The sequence below is a fragment of the Oreochromis niloticus genome, linkage group LG23, assembly GCF_001858045.2.
Source record: "Oreochromis niloticus isolate F11D_XX linkage group LG23, O_niloticus_UMD_NMBU, whole genome shotgun sequence".
Lineage (NCBI taxonomy): Eukaryota > Metazoa > Chordata > Actinopteri > Cichliformes > Cichlidae > Oreochromis > Oreochromis niloticus.
Genome location: NC_031986.2, coordinates 7001098 through 7022660, shown reverse-complemented (window position 1 = coordinate 7022660; position 21563 = coordinate 7001098). Strand labels below are relative to the sequence as shown.

The window sequence follows — 21563 nt, the reverse complement described above, 5'->3', positions numbered from 1 at the left end:
ACAGTCACATTTAAAGGGAATTGCCACCTGTCATAAATGTCATTAAAAACAAACAAACAAACAAACAAAAAAGATAATTGTGGTATAAAATCATATCATGTTTCTTTGAAGCCTGATCATCTGTTGTGCTAATCACTATCAGGAAAGGGAGTTAAAAAGCAGCATTGATGTGTATTGACACTTTGTTCACTGTAGATCCCTCTCAGTATCATGCGTAATATTGTTATTGATAGTAGTAGTGATGGTGGTGGTATTAGTATAAGTATTATTGGTATATTAACAGTAGTATTACTAGCAGCAGCAGTAGTAGTTGCGATATAGCGTTATGATTTTGTGCGTTTTTCCGCGGGCTGGTAACACGCGGACGGTCCCTGAGCGCATATTCGCCTCGCAAATGGGCAGAGCGAACACAGAAGCTCGTGCGCTGTGCCCAGAATCTCTCCGGTATATTCAACATAACGACGTCTCCGCACGCTTAATGTGGGGTCTCAAGCCTTAAAACCACCTCGTAGCATCACCGCGGGCTGCCGACAGAAACCACTGCAAAGGTGAGACCCGTCTTTCCCCAAAGCAACGGCTCCGGGGCTCGTTTTCAGCCCCGTAGTTAGGGTTATATCGCTGGAAGAAGAGGCGCAGTGTTTTGCCTTGTGTGCTCGGGAGTGGGCGACTTGTCATTGCGGCTGTTTTGTTGTGAAATGTGTGGTGGTCGTAGCTAGGAAGCTAGACAGCTAGGCATCTCCCTATTCCAAAGCAAAGCTAGTATAGCCTGATAGCTGGCACGAAAGGCGGCTGGATGTGTAAAAGGCGAGCCCGGTGGTGGGTAACAGAGCTGAATAGCTAACGTAACGCTAGCTGATTTTTCGAGCCAGTTGGGGAGTCAGGACGTTAATCGCCGCAGCGAGTATGGGGTCCCATTGTTATTACACGGCCGGTTTAGCTAGCTTATAACTAAAACTACAGTAACGCGGTGTTACAGTGAAGGCGGCGATGGCTGCTCTTTCTGCCCGAGTGGCATCACTACGGAGAACAGGTTGTTCAGGAATAACTAAAAGCCCAACTCTCAGGTCATTGTAACATGTCTCGGTCAAGGACAGTTTATTTAAGCAGCCTCGGAGCAGCTGTCTGCACTTCACCAGGAGGGCTCCTTGTTATTTCACTCCACGGAGCTGTTAACCGGACGAAGGTGAGTCGTTAACATTTTGCGGTGTGTGGCTGACAGACGACCTTGTTCTTCTCGGACTGTGTTGCACTTCCTCGTGTTTTTTAAGAGCACTTTCTTAACTCGGTGAAACAGTAACCAGACATTTCAGCTTGTTAGACACGAGCGAGGGAGACGCGTCTGCTCCCAGAGGTGATGTTGGGTTTTGGTGACACCGGCTGATATAGCAGGCTGAGGAAGTTAATCGTGTTAATTCTTGCCCCGTGGGGCCCCCCGGCGTTTTCTCTGGAAGAACCTGCGTTTTTGATCAGCTGCCCGGGAAAGGGCCGGTGTTTGAAAATGAAAGGAAATGCCTGGAGAAAATACCAGGGCAGGCAAAGCTGGTCATACCTGGCAACAAGGACATACGGAGAGTGAGACATTCTTTGTGTGCTCATTGCTCAAGCACTCAGCTCGCCAGAGCAGGCCACTCATTTTCAGCGTGCACCCATTAGTAGCATGTAATCAGGTTATGACACACTGATTTGATCATATGAAATGCATCCTGCTTCATTATCATGCAGGCTCCAAATGTGGTTGTATTGTCTACACAAAGGATGTAAAGATGTCTTTAAACGTGTGGTGGTACAAGTTTGGCGATTTCCCCCCAGAATGGGAGGAAATCCTGTATTATTAGACGTGACCCAGCGAAACCTCACCTCCTTCCTGCTTATGATCCTTGATTGTACGCTGTGAGCTAATGCTGGGAGTAGTGTCCATCCAGAGGTGAGCCACTGACTGCCCTCTGGCTTTATAAAGAGCTCTTTGAGTTGCTTTATTTTGCTGCTGGAGCCTTTGGGATTATAAATCCTGAGGAAAAGGAGCTTTGCTTCAGTGGCATGCTTCACTGGCAAGAAATCGTTGGAGGGTGCGTGTGTGCAAGTGCGAGGGGAGGGTGTGCTCTGGTGGGCTCCGGTGGAGAGCCAGCAGAGGGGTGAGGAAGGAGGGACTGAAGATGGAGGGATTGAGGCACTGTGGTGATGATGGATACCACACAGGGAAAATAGAACACTTGGCTTTTCTGTGATTAAAAAGCTCCTGTTTCTCTTAGGACAGACACACCTGTGTTTCTGCTGTGTGCCAGCTTTCTGGCTACTGATCGCTGAGCTAAAAAATTCAGTATGGTGAAAGCCAGCGATTTCTGAAAGTTATCAGATTTCCAATGAGGCTGCACTGTTATATCGGCCAGTATTGGCCTTGTTAACTGATATCCGTATCTAAGCAAACAATGTGTGGCAGTGGCCAGTATTTATTTGTTGTGGCAGTGTTTCCAAAAAGCCAGAGATCTCTGAAAGTGATTGGATTTACAACAGGGATGTACCAATATATCGGCCAAGGATCGTTTTTGGCTGCTTGTGGCCTTTTTGACTGACATCGGTCGATCTTCAGTTAAGCTGTCAGTGGACGCAGTTTAAGTATTTCCATATATTTCAGTAAGACTTGAAAGCAAATACATTTGTAGTAGGTTGCACCAATATACCCTGCAGATATTCATATTGTTTGAGTTAATCACAAACACGGTATGAAAGATGGACCTAGCTTCTAGGTTGGAAAAATAAAGCCAGCACGGAGGTGCCTTAAGCCTGAATTGTATTTGAAGGCCACCAGATGGTGACAGCAATTATTATTATTATTGTTATTTTTAAATAATAGAAACCATGTCAATAAATTTCTTTGTTGCACTTTATAGTTCATTGGCTACAAAGGTCGGGGCCACTTTGCATTGCTAATTGTTATTTACCAGTCACTGAGCTCATCAACGTTCTCTAGTCTCTTATCTCCTTTCCTCAGAACAAATGCGGCAATAATAAAACCGAGAATAGAAAAAAGAAAAAAAATATTGGCGGTCATATTGTTATGTTGTTTCGTTGTATTAGTATTGGCCCAGAATTTCGCGATTCCTAATTTCCAATTGTATTAAATGACATTGTCATATTATATTATCAGCTTTTTGGCTCTTTCCTCTCTGAACTGGTTCTTTCCCACAATACAATCACTTCTTTATAGGTGGTGAAAGGGCCGGTGTAAGCTGTTTCATAACCCTCCCTTATTATTGCATTTTTGTTGTCTAGTTGACTGCTTGTTTTGTCAAATCTGGAATAATAAAAGTAGTGCACAATGGTCCAGAGAATCTGGTTTTACCTGTCTGCCAACATAAATGTCACAGCTTTAATGAGAGGAACGGGGGACATTTTGCCACTTGTGACATCTTTAAAGGGTTTTAGAGGATTTGCCCGTGCATTAAGAGTGAAGAGCAGAAAAAGGATTAGTTTTATGTTGGGGAAGGAGAAGTGTTACGGTTTAGAGCTGGAATGTAGTCAGTGTTAGTCGGTACAGGCATGTTAGTGTTAGTGTATGTATGTCATGCTGGAACATTGCCCTTAAATGCTGCACTTGATTTATAGAACAGCCGAATCAGCTGAGAATAATTTGCCGATGTGTAAAATGTAAGGTGTGTGCGTCCATGTTTTTCTCACTTTAATGTTTTCGTGTGCCATGTTTTTGTTATCATTAACAACAACAAAAAAGCTCGTATGCGTCACGAACAGGAAAAAGGAAGAGCTTTGTGTAGCTTCAGCACCCCATCTGCAGTTACCGTACATGCAGGTCATGTTGTGGCCTGTTGAACCTGTCGTTCCTGGTCTGTAGTGCCTGAGCTGCAAAGGCTCTGTGAAGTCAAGTGCCATTAAAACCAGTTTGTGACAGTTGTGTGCAAAGAGGTTGTGGTTGGGTTATTGGTACCCACAAAGAGCATTTCCTGTAAATTCAGCCCTGCAGGTTCTGGGTATTCACAGGTTGGGTTTGGGTTCTGTCATCATCTTTCTGCTTCTGTGTTTATCATGTACTTGTGGTGTTAGGTTTTTTTTTTTTCAGGCATTGTTAAACAATACTAGGGTTTGACGTAACCGCTGTCTCTATGGCCAAAAGTCTGTCGGGCAAGTTGATTGGTCGGCTGCTGGCTTGTTTGGGCCAGCAACAGCGTTTCCACCAAGCGCAGATATGACTTCACCTTTTTTTTTGTTGTTGTTGGTGATGTGGGGCTGGACACAGAGAACAATTACTCAAAGAACATATACAATGACTGTAAAATATATTTAGAGACACAGAGTACGCACACAAAGTGTGTGCATACAAAGTATTGCCAGATTTAGCCCAATCAGCCTCCATTTTTGACATCGCAACAACAGCTAAGATGGTGCTGTCATGGTTTATGATGGAGCTGGGGCTCCTCTCACACACATGCTGCAAGCAGCAAAAACGCACAATGAGACTAAGACAGGTAACCCAGGTGTTTCCTGACCATGTTTCCTCACATACAAGGTCTTGAATAATCAGGCCCCATCTTATCTTAAAGACTTCATACTACTGTATCACCCCAGTAGTGCACTGGGAACACTCTCAGACTGCTGGTTTATGTGTGGTTTCTAGGATATATAGAAGAAGAATGGGAGACAGAGGCTTCATCTTTCATGCCCCTCTTTGGATTCGGGATACAGACAGCCTCTTGGTCAGCCAAGCCACTGAAGAGATTTTTAATCTCTGGAGTTTCACTTCTTCGTTAAATAAAGTTAAAAAATAAATAAATAAATAAACAGCCAAACTGGGTTTCTACTGGGTTTCTGCCACCGTATTACTGCCATCCTGCTGATCTTAATTACTCTGACTTTTTCTCTCTCCTCTTTTTAAGCACATCTGTGGCTCACCACCTACTTCTTTTCCTTACGTCTGTGTGAGAGCCACTGTGTTCCCTTTTGGGAGGCCATTCTGATTCTCAGTCTCAGCTGACGGTCCTCCCAGCCGTCCATGCTGCCTATGATCACAGTGGATTGGATTTAGACTTCTGTGCTGGACCTAGATTTCTCATTGTGGAGCTAAAGGTTTAAGGTCAGGCACACTGTTCAAAGCTCTGAATAAATATGGCTGAGGGAGCTGTCACCAAGCTCGATCCCTTCCTGTAAAGATAACCCGATGGTGCTTAACGGCACTCTGCTGTTTCTTTTCAAACATTTTCTTATTATTCAGCATTTTGTCTGTATCTTTATTGAATTCAAATTGTGTGTCATATTAGATGATTGTGTAATTGTATCTATCTGTATCAACGTCTTTGGCGATACCAATGGCTTGTTTTGTCTGATTAACAGAGTAAAAACCAAATATGTCTTATTTGTAAAGATGGAAAAGAGTGAAGAGCGGTACATGCTGACATAAGTAAGAACTCCAGCTTCTTCCAACAATCCACAGACATGCATGGATTAGGTAAAGTTGGTATTGTAAATTGGCCGTAGGTGTGAATGATTGTCTTCCCGTGACAAATAGGTGACTTGTCCAGGGTATACTCTGCCTCTCTCCCCATGACAGCTGGAGAGGCTCCAGTTCGCTGCGACCCCTGAATTGGATAAGTGGAAGAAAATGGGTGGATGGGAAAAGATGGGTCAGCGGTGGTAGTGCTGGTAGACGAGCAGTTCGCCGGTGGCTACGGGCTGCCCGTCTGCTTACAGAGAGTGCTTGTCTGTTCTGTCTGGTCAACATGATGTCAGCTGATAAAAATGTTACACCTGGAACTCGTCTGTTTAAAGCACCAACAAAATAAAGTACTGACAATGTGGGTCGCTGTTACTGACAGACTGTTGTTTCATCTGAATGAAAATAACGGGGTGTCTATCGCAGACCAGCAGTTTGAGAGAACTACTCAAGCTAAAGCCACGTTTGTAATGACTAGCTACCCCTGGCGGAGGTCGGGGGGCTTCTGTGCACACAGCCAAAGACATGTTCCTGAGATGAGCATAGTTGGGATACCTGCTCTCACTGTCATTGTACTCTTTACAGAGAGTAGGAAAAAACTGTCTGAGCTTATTATTTAAAACTGTTTCCAAGGTAAATATGAATATTCACCACTGTAACTTATTACATTTAAATATAACGTATCAGAAGATAATGAAAAGCATTAACAGCCTCGTTAAACTGAGCAAAAAAAATGTATCTAATTAGCATTTGTATTATTCACTTCTACAGTTTAGTCACTCATTCATCTGTAAATATGCAGATTAGAGTAGGCCTAAATTGCTGAAATTACTCATTGCACTTAGCTAGTAAATATGTGACTAATATCTTATTGTATATGTAGGTATGGGTAAATAATATTTCTAGCAATACTGAAAATAAAACAATGGAGATGGTTGTGTTCATGTTGAGATGTCACTGTTTCCCTGCCTCGTGCAAATTCATTTGTGTTTGTGATGAGAGATTCACTGTAAGCTCCATCAAATATAGAAAAATAATCACTTTCTCTTTTCTCTCTACTTCTATGCCCTCACTGTCACCATCCAAGCCTTTTTGAAGTTTTGTCTTATTAAATCTGATCCTTGTTTATTTATGAAGGTGGGTTTTTTTTCTTCTAAAGAAAAAAAAAAAAGTGACTGAATGGAGAGCTCATTAACATTGATCTGGGTGCCTAGATAAACTTCCCGCCCGACTCCAAAGCTCAGGATTGGCTGCTGATATCTGGTTCCAAGCTGGATTCACACCAGTAAGGTGACGAAGCCGCAGCATGGTCTGTTTCTCTGGAGGGCCCATATGAATAATTAAGAGGTGGAGCTTATGTGAAGGAGTCAGTTAAGATGCAGAGTCACAGTGGTCTCCATGGTAGCAGGATCATATTATCAGGATCACGTCTCTTTTGGCCAGGTGACAGTCGAACTAGCACTGTGTTAGGCTGAGGGAGATTAGACTGGAAGGAGGATTTTTATTTTGCTCAATGTTCCAGCTGGATGGTTTCACAACATCCGTGAGTCAAAACTTTGGTTTAGATTCATTATTTTGTGGTCAAAGTTCTTCAGCTGTTCATATTTCATTACTTTTCTGTGACTGGGTCTGTGGTGTTTTTCACCCAGCTGAAATCAAATAAGGGAAACTGCAGGTGAAAGCGACCCTGAGGCTGGTGCTCCGTTAGGTTTCAGCAGTTCCTGGCTGCATTAGAGCTGTCAGCAATAACTACAAAAAACAAAACAAAAACACAGGTTCAGATCATTCAAATATTGCATTATAATCCACAAGAGGGCCAAAAATCACAATAACTACTTTGATAAGTAGATATAGTTCAGCATAAACATGTTTTAGGATCTACATACCTACACATTAGAAGGGCTGCAGTTCCCTGTTGTGGTCGGTGGCTTTGTAATATCATAGAACCACCAGTAAGCTGGCACTGTGCATTAAATACATCAGAATTCATTGGATCCACTACCCCAACCGATACAGGCTTTTTAAGCTTGATACAGATACCAATATTTCATGCCTTTAAGGGCTGATATTCTGAAATATGAGCCGATATCTGTAATGGTTTTCTTTTTTCATTCCAAACATGTTTGTTGCTAATAATGAAGCTGCGTAGTCCCCTTGGGCAGAAATGCTTTGCATTTTCAGTCATCATTGAGGACATTTCTCTCAAGTTGAATCTACCTCCAGTGCCTTCAAAGGGAAACCCAACAACCCCACACTGCTGGCATCAGTACTGCTTTCCCCCCATTTGTTTCACTATTGACTATGTGCACGTTAGCATATGCTACTTCCGGTGCGGAAACTCCTGTGGGGAGCTTTGTTTCCGGTGTCCTATTCGCACCTTGTTTACGGTCCAAAACAAGTTAACCAAATGAATGAATCAAGCGGCGATTTACATTTCTATAGATGTCTTGGGCATTTACCCAATATATCTGTAAATGATGTTCATCGACTTGTCGATATTTTTCCCCCACACCTCAGGGCAAAAGAGAAAAGGGATTCAAATGTTATATTTCTCAGCTGTCCCTCGTTTATCGCGGGTGTTATGTTCTAAAAATAACCAGCGATGGGTGAAATCAAGTAGCCAGTTTTATTTTTTGACGCGTGGACATCGTGGACATACAGTACTGCACTTCAGAGTCACACTGCTAGCGATCGATGCAGCGATTCTGTACTGTACAGGAGAGACGTCACGGAGGAGATCGTCTGCAGCGATCAGGACGCAGGACACAATGTGATGTAAAAAAAAAAAAAAAAAGCATGCAAACTTGCACTAAAAATCTGCGAAACAGCGAGGTGAAAGGTGAACCGCGTTATAGCGAGGGACCACTGTAATTTTGAAGGTAAGTCACAACATACCCTTCGTAAATACTAATGTAGAGAAACCCTTACCAGCAATCGTTCATTTTTGTGTGTGGCTTTTTTTCATGGTTTGTTAACATGCTGTGTAGGTGTGTACTTGACTAGCTGATATTGACATAATGGGGAAACATCTGGTTTGACTATTGTTCACCTGTAGTTTGAATGCTGAACATTTGCCTGTTTAAATGTCTTCTGCTGCAGTAATGCAGTTCTGCTTGTGTTGAGTGATGTAAACAACTGATTGATCTAAACTCTTTAAACGTCAAAATTGATCATTAGATTTTTTATGACACAACAGTGGTGAGTGTTCCCACCTTCTGCTCTTTGTAACTTAACGCGATCTTTCCGTTTTCGAGTTTTGGACATGATTTTGGAGTATATCTTCGCAGTAGCGATTGACCGCAAAGTAAAGCTACCGGAAGTGTACAACCCCACATCCGGTCTCAAACCAGGAAGTTAGCATTTTCTCGTGCACAGGGTCAATTGAATGTTTTTTTTCTTTCAACATTTAGTTATACAATTGAATTAAGCATATTTGTTGACAGTGCTTGTCTGCAGGAAGGAAAGGCTAGAAAATCAAAGGGACAAGAAGAGTTTCAGCCAAGTTGTGTGTGTGCAGGTTTTTCTGGAGTTTCAGTTGGTTTTTAGGTGCTTACTCATAATAAACACAAACACTAATTCTGTCTTCGGACGATAGCATTAATCCTAAAAGTATGTGTATCGCAAAAGTCAGACAAAGTAAGGCTGCTGGTTGTCACCACCTGAGAGCTCTGCAGTCACCTGGATGTGAGAAGTCAAGACCCTATTTATATTCACGGGGAAAATGGATCCTTTTTCAAAGCTGATCAATAATTGATGGCAGAGGCTACATCTAGAGCATATTTCACTACTTTTTGTGCTTATGCAACAAGCTCTTAGTGTATGCTTCTTTTTTTTTTTTTTTTCAGTTCAGTTGAATTCTCTTTATTTTAGGCCTGAAGCAATGCAGTGGAATTAATCTAGACCTCCCTGAGTCTGCTTCACCTTTATGAAACATCCCCTAAACTGCACTTTAAAGGAAGTTATTTTCAGCTCTAATCGCAGATGTGGAGGCAATGGATGGAGTCTGTATCTCACTTTGCAGCATGGCCTGTTCATAATCGTATGAGGGCAAAGGCTATGTGATTAGGACTCCTGTGGAAGGATAGCGAAGCCAGAGATGATTGACAATGATGAGATATCATTTTTTTTACTCTTAATCTCTGTGACTTTACCGAGAATGCAGGGACAGTAAACCTCCCGGCCATGATTGCACCAGGCTAGACTGATAGCACTGATTGTAAGCAATTGTATTTGATACTGCTATGACCTAGAGCAACCATAAGGGCTTTGGTTAATCTGAACAGACATTTGTAAGAGCTGGACAGGCTATACATTATGAAGGTACTTAATCGGGGATAGCGCCACTAGTGGTGATTCCAAAATTTCAGTTTCATATTTTGTACCTGAGTGTGTCTTCAGTTTGCTGAGTCTGTTATATACTGTAGCTAGCACATGAAATTTTACATTCATAATGTAGTTTTTAAAGGGAAATTAAATTCTGTCTGTTATTTCTTGTTTTTAAACTAAAATGATACAAGCAGCAACCTCTGGGGCTAAAAAAGGGAATCAGCTCATAGATGCTAATAACTGTAGGACCACGTGTATCCCCAATCAACTTCCATGTTAAAGTTCCCGATTTTAACCATGTGAATCATTTAGCATGTGCACAGACTAGTATAAAAATATTTCTAATTTCCATTTGTAGTTCATAATTTTCTCATTCTTTTGGATACTTGTAAGGTTTAAGTTAGGGGCCATTGAAACAGGGTTATTGTAGTGAACTAAAACAAAAAGATTTTCTAAACAGCTGAAAAAAAAACCACTCTGAAAATGAACTGTAACTAAATTGAATTAAGACAAATATTGAAAATGAATCCAAAATACAATCAAATTACAAAATGCTAAACTATAACAACTCTGGTTTGAAGTGTGTCCAACATACATGCGGTCCAGGTTCTATTCCTCTGTCACTTAACACTTGCTGTATATGCACATTACTAATCAAGCTTGCTAACATTAGCTGGAACTGCAGAGCACTATAATCTCTAAATATGGCCATGGCCTCAAAAAAACATGACAGTTGACGTAATGGTAACATTGAAACGTCAAAATCCGGAGTTTTGAAACCACTGGGTAAGGTAACAGTGGCTACACCCATCTTTTATTTACAGTTTTTACTCTGACAGTAACACACACACACACACACACACACACACACACACACACACACACACACACACACACACTGCTAACACATCCTTAAGACGTCTCCATCAAAGAAAAACCTCATGGTCTGTGTTTGCCAGTGTTGTTGTTGTTGATTGCATTCTTTTTTAGATTATAATCTTTCCTCACGACTTGAATTTCAGCAGTGGCCTTAAGGCTATTGGACAGAATTCAATGCATTCCTTCAAATGTAGTTGGAAAATTCCCTGCATATTTACAGCAATCTAATCGTTTTGATAACAGTTGCACTACTGTGGAATTGGGGAAGACCAGCCAGAAGCGCTGCACACACAGACTGAATACTGACCTGGGCAGCAGTTGATGCATAGCTAGACTCTTTTCAAATATATTTAAAGTATGTAAATGTGGCTCTGATGAAGAACGCTTTCTGGGGGAAAGATGCCAAACAGCAGTTCCAGTTGATGTTAACACTGTTAATCTTCAGACAGAAAGCAGAAACCTTACCAAGTAAGGGGACAGAAATTATAAAACATAATCTATATTTATGTTTGCCTAATGCAAACACTGGGAGGAAATACTCATCCCTCCAGGGAGCGGCCAAAAAAAGCCTCTTTCTATCGTGGGAAATCCTATTTTTATGGAAATGTGAGTTTTAGTCCTCATCCTTTTAACACAAAGTTTTAATTCCAGCTAGACAACTAGAAGTTTGCCTTGGATGCTTGTTTTCCGCCATCGGCACCATCATACTCTTAGCTGTTACAGTTCACCCTCTCTGTCGATGTGAAACTCGCTGCTACCGTTGCAGCTGTGCAGAAATGCCACCACAGAAACTGCATTTGAAAGTCTAATATCAGTGGCAGATCTACCTGGAGCGCATAGGGTTAATCCACACCGCTTAAAACTCTACAGCTGAAGCTTAAATTTCACCGCTTTTGTCCCAGCAGGATAAAGTGCTTTGCCACTGCTCTGGGAGGACACTGATTTCTGTCAGAACTGAATGATTCAGTTGTTTTTATCTTTACCGTCACCTCCTGAACCTTTAGAGTTTGATGCGCTGCCATTTCTTCCAACAATGAAATGGCCATTCAGCAGGTAGTTATGTCATCATCTCAAGTTGCCACGGATCATATTTTCTGCTACCGTAGCCGGCTGTCATCACACAGAGTTTCAGTGGGCTGTTGCTGGTGAGAGCCAGGGGGCTCCCTGCCAGACTAATTAAGATCCTGAATTAGAAACCAGAAGGCAACTGAGAGGCAATATATGCACCACTGGGGGCTGAATGGTTGCATTGCTCTTTTCTCTAGGGATCACAGGACATCGGAAAGCCTCCTAACAAAGGGGTTATGGATTTCAGAGTTAAATAAGACGGATAGATGCAGGAAATCAGGTCAGACGAGAGAGCTGGTGCCAACTGGGACCATGTGTGTTTTCAGAAACCGAAGCGGTTGAGTCAGTGTTCTGTGTAGGTTTTGGCTCGTGCATCTTACAGCGATGTACCACGGGGTTGTCTGAGCGGTGTTCCTTTCTGATAAACAGCCCCAGAGCCTCCCATGCTTGTCAGCGCCCAACAAGAAAGCACTGCCAGCCTTTTTTCGTGCCCTCCTCCAACAGAGTCCTGAGCAGCGAGAGACATCCGATGTTATCAGCACTGCAGATTTGCCAGCGCTGCTGCCAAAGGCTTGTCTTATGAATTCACAGTGAAGTACCGAGATTTTTCTTTCTTGCCTTTTTTTTTTTATTGTCCTTCCCGTTATGCACACATCACAAAGCAAATTGGACTAGTAAATGTCCGAAAGACGGAATACAGAATTGGCTTAATTTCTGACAATGTCATATTTGTACAAATGTATAAAACCATTTCTGTGCACGCAAAAAGCAAACACAGGCCTTCGTCCTAAATGACTGAACATTTATGGTGTGTCATAACCTGCATTGAGATTCCAGCCCTGCTGGAAGCTGCTCGCAGCTGTCTCTGACCTATTTATGAAGCTGATGGATGGAAGGTGAAAAGAGCCTTTGTGTGGCTGCCTTTTGTGTTTCTTGGGAAGGTGCTGATGATTTCCTTTCGGCACTTAATTGCTGGCGTACACATCTTTGCTGTGCTTTAGATCCAGGACGAATATTCCTCTCTAAATGTTCAACAAATTCAGTAATTCTGATACAGGCAGGAGCATGTGGTGTTGTAGTTGTTTCGGTCAAGTGAGTATTGGGGTTTTTCAAAGTGTTGCATTCATGCAAGCGGCTGTGGCTTTGACCTGGTTAGAGCTGCTTTAAAAGGGTCTAAGAAAGACGCAGTTCAGAAGCAAGGCTGCAGAAATCCTCTCCTCACACTTACCCTCGTTTACAGCAACAGCGGCTGAATGCAGATGACAGCACATCTTTTTTCTTTTGGCTTGACTGCGTGCTGAAGTTTTTTTTTTTTTTTTTTTTTTTTTTTTTTTTTGATGTTGTTGTTGCTGTGGCATAATGCCTAAAGCCAGAGGCATTTATTTAGCTTTGCAGAAATTGCCTAGAGGTCGTCAGTTAATAGTTGTTGAACTATTTAACAGCTCCAAAAAGTGCTGCAGGGCAGCCTCATTTTACATTATGTGCAAAAGCTTGATGGTTAAAGCCAAATTTGCTGATAATGGTGCAGTTATGTTCAGCTAGCTATAAAGCCAGGGAGTGCAGCAAATTAGAGTTGAATGTTTATGCTGATTAGCCTGGTGAGGTTTTCTCAAAGATACAAGAAGCTGTTCGCACGGCAGAGAACGGAACAATGTGTTATAATCAGAAATGGATGTTTGTTTCGGTTTCATTCACGTGGTCAGGCATGCACACAAATGCTGGTTAATAAGATATCTGGTAGCTGCTTGTTTACAGCATGCACAGGCACCAGCATAGATTAATATTAATGATGTGTGTCAGTGTTTCTGATAAACGTTATTTCCTGTTGCTGTTAATAATAATCAGACTATTCAATACTCTCATCAAGTCTCATTCGATATAACGATATATATAGGGCTGCTCAATTAATCGAATTTTAATCGTGATTACGATCTGGGCTTTCAACGATCATTAAAAATGACCGAGCCGATTATTAGCTCCTCCTCTCGCGCTGCTCCGTGTGGCAAATCGAGCGCACCTCTCTGCGTTTCGAACACGCGTCAGAACAATTAAGAGGACCTGAGGGAAGCTCCGAAAGCTCGGAAAGCTAAGCAGAAGTTATTTGGAGAGGAGAGGATAATGGCTGCTGAAGAAAGAATGCCGTTGGTTGAAAAGAGAGATAAAACGACTTAAGTGGTGTGGAAACATTATGGGTTCACGGAGTCAGACGTGGATCAAGTAGACATAGTGTGGAAACTTTGCTACGGTGTCGTAGCTGCACCACAGAGCAACACTACAAATTTATTCAATCATTTGAAGACCGCTCACAAAGTGACATACGATCAAACAATGAAGGAACAACAGAGAAAAACTCTTGACAACACCTGCTTCATCCTCACAGACCTCCATTCACGCTACCCTGTACAACGCGACTAAATATCCCACCAGCTCCCAGAGACACAAGGAGATAACAAACGCAGTAACGTTTTCCTCGCCAAAGACCACTGCTCAATTAACACAGTGAACAACCAGTATTATACAGTATTTTGAAGTTCACTAAACATAGATGTTTACATTTTTCATTTATTTTTTATATTGCAAACATTTGCACTGTTATCAGTATTTGCACACTATTTTATATTATTTTTTGACATCTTTAAAGCCATTATTCAATACATTGTTATTGTTAAATAAATATCGTCAAATAATCGAGATCTCAATTTCAGTGAAAATAATCGTGATTATCGTTTTTGCTATAATCAAGCAGCCATATATATATATACGCTATCGTTTATTTCATGATGCTGCAAAATAAACTGTTTACGGCAATATTTTTTCATGGTTTTGATGGTCACTGTAGTGGCTATATTAATTTCTTAAAGTTCTCTCTTTCTCTTATATTTAAAATAACCACACTACGGACGGACAAGTGACTGTTTTTACACGTTGTCGTTAGCAACAGCGACGGTAAAACCAGCGTGTGGCTCCGTTATCCCCTTGTTTATTTTCCACATAAACCTTTCACAATAAAGCTGAAGATCCTGTTGAGATTTTTCAAAATAAACTGAGATGATGACAAACAGAAAGACCAGTCAAAACAAATCGAGGACCTTATTCCTAAACGAGGGGCTACCTCTGTAGCATGGACATGGTTTGGTTATGAAAAGTCTGACACGGACCAGAAGATTGTACTATGCAAATTATACAGGAAACCGGTCCCCACCTCAGACTCAAACACAGCAAACCTCTTTTAACACCTACGCAAGAATGACGTGAAAGAGTGTGGAGAGAGTTTACGGATAAGAAGCAAAAAAAGCCGTCAGGTGCTCAAAATAAATCTTAGACTTAAACGTTAGAACAGGCTTTTCAGGCATCGGTCAAAACTCGACTCCAGGTACACGACGCCCAGCTGAAAACACTTCACGCAAGTCGAGTTGCCCGAAATTCACAGAATTGACAGAAAATGTTACATTTTTGTGATATATATCGTTGTTGGGACGATAAATGTCTTATATCGGGATAACCTGTTGTCACCTTTTAAGACTTTCATTTTTATGCTCCAGTCTTGTAACCTGCTTAGCTCGGCGGCTCCGTGCGATTTAAATGCTGTCTCACAAAATGAGCGATACTACAAGCACAGCAGAAGGGCAGTTTGATGCAAGAAGTATATATAGGCTGCTGACTGGACAGATAACATGTGCCATGAGCAAACCTGCATTCCAGCTAATCATAAAGATACGATGCCACATGTGTACAATTTCTGCTGACTGGATTTCAGTGATGGGCTTTTGATGTTCTTCATCGGGCATGCTCTAAAATCTTAAAACGAGAAGAAAAAGCTCTAAAAACTCTCTCTTCCTCTCTCTTCCTGTGACTTGAAAAGATTCGAAGTCTGTGTCCTCCAAACTCAGGTGTGAATTTATTCTGAATAGTAGACTTTTTTTTTTTGTTAAGGAATATCAACAGCTGAGCTTAAAAAAAGTGTAGTTCATTTAGTACAGCCCCACAAACAGCTGCTGAAAAAGATTGTTGGCAAGACTGTCTCAGGCTGTTGGAAGTTGTAGACAATTATTAAACAACTGGTTGATTAATAATTTAAATGTTAGTGAAACCCAGGCCCCGTATTAACTAAAGAATTAATTGTAGCTCAGCTCGTCTCACCTTACTGTGTTTACCTGTACGCCTCAAACTCACGTACTGCTGTCCGACCCCACACGCAGACCAAGTCTGAGAGCCCCTCTCTAAACCTGTTGCGAACATGAGAGTGCGATGACAAAAAGTGAAAGGGTTTAAAATTCTGTTTGTGTTCTCACCTGTCAGTGAGGAAGATAAATTGTAAGCTATTCAAATGTTTTATTTCAGGGACCGTATACACCCTTTTGCATAAACATTCGCACAGCGACATCAATCACACACGATACTGTCTGGATTAAACAAGACTGCTTCTGTTTCAAGAGGCGCAGAAGCATTAAAGTCATTTCTTTTTCTCCTTTTTTCCTTTTTTTCTGTTGTTGTTTTTTTTCCTAGTCAAATTTGTTGTGTTACCATGCGACACTCAAATGAGCCTCCACACACTGAGCACAGCAGCCTTCAGCTGGGTATGCTCCGGCTCCGTCGTGTGTGGCCTGCTGCAGTTTGAAACAGGTTGATATCCTCCTCTATTAGTTTAAGAAGAAGCTCGCTTCACTAACATTGAGCACCTCCACCCAGTTACTCATTTTCAAGAACTTGTTCAACTAAATTGTATGCCTGTATTGTTATCAGCATATATGGTCATGCTTTATTGCTTATAGTTTTTGGTCTGCTGGTTTAGTTGTTGCACCTTTTGCAAATCCACCTTTATCTCACAGTTCATCTACGGCAAATATTATTTTATACAGGTGATGATGAAGGATTTAAATGGTGAATGGACAAGTTCCTTTTTTCTACTCCTAGCCGCCTTGTTTGACATTTGCACACAGTCACAGTTCGACGGGTGATTCGGTGGCAGTTTGGGGTTCTCCATCTTGCCTTGGGATACATTGTCATGCAGACTGGAGTAGTTGGGGAATCACATCTGCCAAACTCCAAAGTGGTAGTCGACCCACTCTACCTCCTGAGCCACAGCCAATAGAGCTGCGTCATATTTAATTTTAAGATTTAACATGGCTTGAGTTATGTGTGTTTACATTAAGCAATTTTAATGTGTTAGTTTGAGGCATGTGTTTGTTGTCTGAGTATGAGGTACAGGACAGGTGGTCTAGATTATTCCCTGTGTTTAGTTTAAAATGGGAAGTTTTTCATGAGCAGGATGCAAAATTATTCTGATCTTCTCATATGAAACAGTGCTTTGCTGTTATTTTGACAGGTATGTGTTGAGGTCTAGTAAATAACTTATGCGTGTGTGCTTTTGCAGAACTTCTCAGCTGTAGTAAAACAGTTTAGAAAGCAGTTTATATCCATGTATTCAATAATCAGCAGACAAAAAAAAAAATTTCAGTTTGGTTCCCCTTCTTTGTGAGTGTGACACACCCATACTATATTTTTTTCACATTAAAAGAAATGGTTAAACTTTATAGTTACTTCAAAACTCCAGGAAGTTACAAGATCTTGTCTCACTGAAACAACTGAAGTGATCTGCTACTTGAATCAACTACAAATATTTAACTGAATATGAGTTGCTGTGCACAAAAAACAAATGTTGTGTTGTTGCATCATTTTTCACTAAGTTTTTACTTTAACAAATAACAGGGCATCGGCCCTTTTCTCGTTTTCATCTCCACAGTTTTGCTCATTAACTGCTTTAATCTTTTCGCTGCTAATAGCGATGCTCATACTGAGGCTGCTGGCTCTGAGCTCGGGATAGGTTTAGCTACCACTTCAGCTTTTTTTTTATCGTTTATCTGAGTGAGGGTGATTGAAGTAGTTTTGTTGTTTACTTTGGTAAACTTTGCGTCTTCACTTACAGTGAAGTATTTCCATGCTAGCGACATATGGGCATGTGGCTGAGTGTGTGTATGTTGCGCATGCTTGTAATAGGACCCCACCTCAGTTTACTGTAAGTTATCTCTAACTGCCAAACCTCTCTTGGTTATCAGTGTTTTTAAATAATCATGGTCATGTGGGATTGGGTTAGGGAAGGCAACTCCCTTGTTATCTGAGTTTAGCAAAGGAACTACCTAACTCCTAATCTCTACTTCCTCTCTGTTTCTGTTTTCTGCAACAGGTTGGACTCTGCCCCCTGAGATGTTACTGAGCAGCAAGGATGGATCAAAGAAGGAAATCACGACGGTGACGAGCTGCATGCCACCCTCCAAAAACTGCCGCAGCCACTCCAACTGACACAGATATGCCTCGCCTGACCTCCTGATTCCTCTCGCCAAACTCTTTATCTTTCCCCCTGTCCAGTCAAAGTCAGTCCAGCTCTTCCAAGTCCCTGTCCTGTCAGCATGGCTACACCTTTCCTGTGGAAACTGTCCTCTCAGAAGCTGGGCTTCTTCCTGGTCAGCTTCGGCTTCATCTGGGGCATGATGCTGCTGCATTTCACCATCCAGCAGCGAGCCAGCCACGAGAACAGTGCCGTGCTGCGTCAGCAGATCCTCGACCTTAGCAAGCGCTACATCAAAGCGCTGGCTGAGGAAAACCAAAGTGTCATGGATGGTCCGTATGTGGGAACCATGACGGCTTACGGTGAGTAGTCGACTCTCTAACATGGCTACTCGAGAGCAATCTTTCTACTTTTACTACAGAAGCTTTGTCGCCACATGTGCTCTTCAGCAAGGCCAGGATGCATATCTCAATCAGTCACAAAATAGTTTGACACATGCTTCCAGAGCTGAACATTTCTGGGACTTACCTGACAGTGCATGTCATCAATCAGTGTTTGACCTCCGGAGTATGAGTCTCCGTGAGACTGCTTTGATTTGCAAGTAGTCTGGGGCACGTACTGCTCACAAGTGGTCGGCCTGTACTTGGCATCGTACACACCCTTATTAAGGCAGCTTCCTTGCTTAGACCACAGAGTATTTGCAGAAGTGCAAATGCATATGAAGCAGATCGTTTCCTGGTGCATGGTATGTGAGAGCTGAAGAAAATCATTTTACCTGATTCTCATCATAGCCCCCCATCTCCATCTTACTGATATCGCTCTCCAGGTTTAAGGTTGTGTATCGTTGGTTATTTTAGTTCTATAAATGTGTCACTTTAAGTGTAAAAGGCCAGATACATGTACATGCTTAAGTGTGAAGCATAGCAAAATTCAAGACAGTTATTTTAGGCTGTTGGCCTCTGTTTTCACATCTTCTTTAAATTGGATGGAATAGTTCCACTTGTCTGCCTCCTGAACAGGTGCAGCATTGGCTCTATTTAAGAAAGAAAAAAAAAAAAATCTGTTCGGGAGCTTTAACGTCGATACGGCTGCATTGGAGCATAATACTGTAATAGCACAGGTCCAGAAGAGCCATCAATAAGTTATTCATGCCATTAATAGACCTGTATGGCTCGATGGGAGGCTTCATTAGAAACCTGAGATTGGAATTGATTGTTCTCTAATGCCCAGAGAAACAACAGGATACAGTAGAGCTCCTGGAGATTAGGAACGTGAAGAAGGAGCCAGAGCGAGAAGAGAAACAAGTGCGCTGGTAGCATAGGGTTAGGGCTGTGCGTTATGACCAAAATCTCATATCCCGATATTAAGACATCTATCGTCCGATAACGATATAAATCACAATGTAATGTATGTATGAATGTAACATTTTCTGTAAATTCTGTGAATGTCGGGCAGCTCGACTTGCGTGAAGTGTTTCCAGCTGGGCGTCGCGTACCTGGAGTCGAGTGTTTTAACTGATGCATGAAACGATACATTTTTAGACATAGGTTGTAACGGCCGCCGTTTTCTTTGTGAGTATTTATTACACGGCGTGCTGCGGGGAAAAGCCTGTTCTAACGTTTGAGTCTAAGGTTTATTTTTTAGTACCTGGCGGCTCTTTTTTGCTTCTCATCCGTAAATACTCTGCATCGTTCACGTGATTCAGTTTATTTTGAAAAGTCTCAACAGGATCTTGAGCTTTATTGTGAAAGGTTTATGTGGAAAATAAACAAGCGGACACGAGGTGGTTTTACTGTTGTTGTTGCTAACGACAACGCATAAAAACAAGCGCTTGTCCGTCTGTAGTGTGGTTATATTAAATAAAAGAGAAAGAGAGAACTTTAGGAAATTAATATAGCCGCTACAGTGACCATCAAAATAATGAAAAAATATTGCCATAAACAGTTTATTTTGCGACACCAAATGAAACGATAGACGTTTTTATATCGTCATCCGATATATATCGTTATATCGAACAGCCCTAGGGTGTCAAATTTCTGCTCCCCCCCCCCCCCCCCCCCCCCCCCCCTTTCTGACATGCATTAACCTCATAAGACCCGAACTCCTCCACGGCATGCATTTTTAATTTCTCTTTGATATTTGGTCATATTGGGGCCCAATGAATGTAAAAACAAAGAATTACCAGATTTTTTACCTTACTTTTGTTTTTATGAAAAATTAGAGCCACATATGGGGATATTCGTTTAAAATTTTGATAGAACAGTAGCAGTATAATGTCCTCGTAAGTGGATATCAGGCCCTTGTAGAGCACAATTGAGTATTTTGGTCTAAATAACCCAAAATGTGATGTCCACATATGTGGACGCCAGGTCCTAGGAGGTTAAACTGCTTTTGTTTATTTCAAAGTGCATGCAGTATGTGGAAAAAATTCAGCTCCCTACGCAAAACGTCTTCCTATCCAAATTACTGTCAGTAATCAGGCTCTGCTTGAAACATTTAACTCAGCAGTGTCATCTGAGCTGCTTGGAGGAAATAAACTTCAACATCTGTAATATTATATTAAGTCATTATTATTGCTTGTGCTGCTCTCATTGCCCAGACTTGAAGTACATTTGCATGGGCCCTATCCTCCTGTAAACTCTGTGATTTGTTTGGGGTAAAGTGGTCTGAGCCCCATCCATAGATTTATTTGTAATACATCAGCCTGCTGTTCCAGTGAACAGATTCCTGTCCAGTTTGTTTTGTTCCCTTATATGATGGATTGATTTTCACACTGCTGTAGCAGTCTGCTGACCGGCGTCCAATATCCCATCACAGTCCATTTCAAGTCCTTGATTAGATAGCCGAGCACTGGGATCCTCTGTGCTTCCTGTGTTTGGCTTGATACAATTCGTAATGAGTTTACTGGGAAACCGCATTTCCTCCTTTACCACCCATAAATGACCCATGCCATCTTAATGCATGTGGCTTTAATACTATAACTCCTGAAAGCTGATTTGGGCCACTTAGTTGCTTTTAATGGTCAGGATAATTTTAAGAAACCCACATGTTGAAAAGCATCCAATCAGTGAGTCCAAGCCTTTTTGTACACAGCCAGTCGCTGAAAGATTTCAGCTATTTATTTCTCTCCGCGGGTGTTTAAAAACATCTTCAGGGTTATATTTAGATTTTTAAAAATCCTGTGCTACTATATGAACTGAATACGTCAACAGGTAAAAGTGTATTTCTAGGAAGATTGAATTAGTGGGGGAGTACTTAGAACCACTTGTAGCTGATTTGCCACATAGCAAGAGTCCTGGGTTCACATGAGCAGCTGGCTGGGGCCTTTCTGTGTGGAGATGTTCTTCGTGTGACTGCATGGGTTCTCTGTGGGTACTCCAGCTTCATCCCACAGTCCAAAAACATGCTTGTTAGATTAATTGGTGATTCTAAATTGGCCGTAGGTGTGAATGTAAGCATGAATGATCGTCTCTGTCTCTGGATTGGCCCTGCATTGAACTGGCAGCCTGTCTAGGATGTAAAATACCTTTCACTTTATGAAAGCTGCGTTAGACTCACTGTAAC

The 21563-nt window shown here is 41.7% G+C and overlaps 1 protein-coding gene across 2 annotated transcripts in view; it reads left to right on the top strand.

The window, feature by feature from the left end:
• Positions 1-386: 386 nt before the first annotated feature.
• Positions 387-21563, top strand: part of mgat5 (alpha-1,6-mannosylglycoprotein 6-beta-N-acetylglucosaminyltransferase) — a 112546-nt gene continuing 91369 nt past the window's right edge. Inside the window, exons 1-2 of one of the 2 annotated variants that reach the window (XM_003440854.5) lie at positions 387-548; positions 17898-18361. In XM_003440854.5, the coding sequence (XP_003440902.1) occupies positions 18121-18361 (241 nt within the window). In that variant the 5' untranslated portion in view covers positions 387-548; positions 17898-18120. Of the gene's footprint in view, positions 549-609; positions 1184-17897; positions 18362-21563 lie in introns of those variants that run through there. The other variant, XM_013268931.3, reaches the window with a different exon arrangement.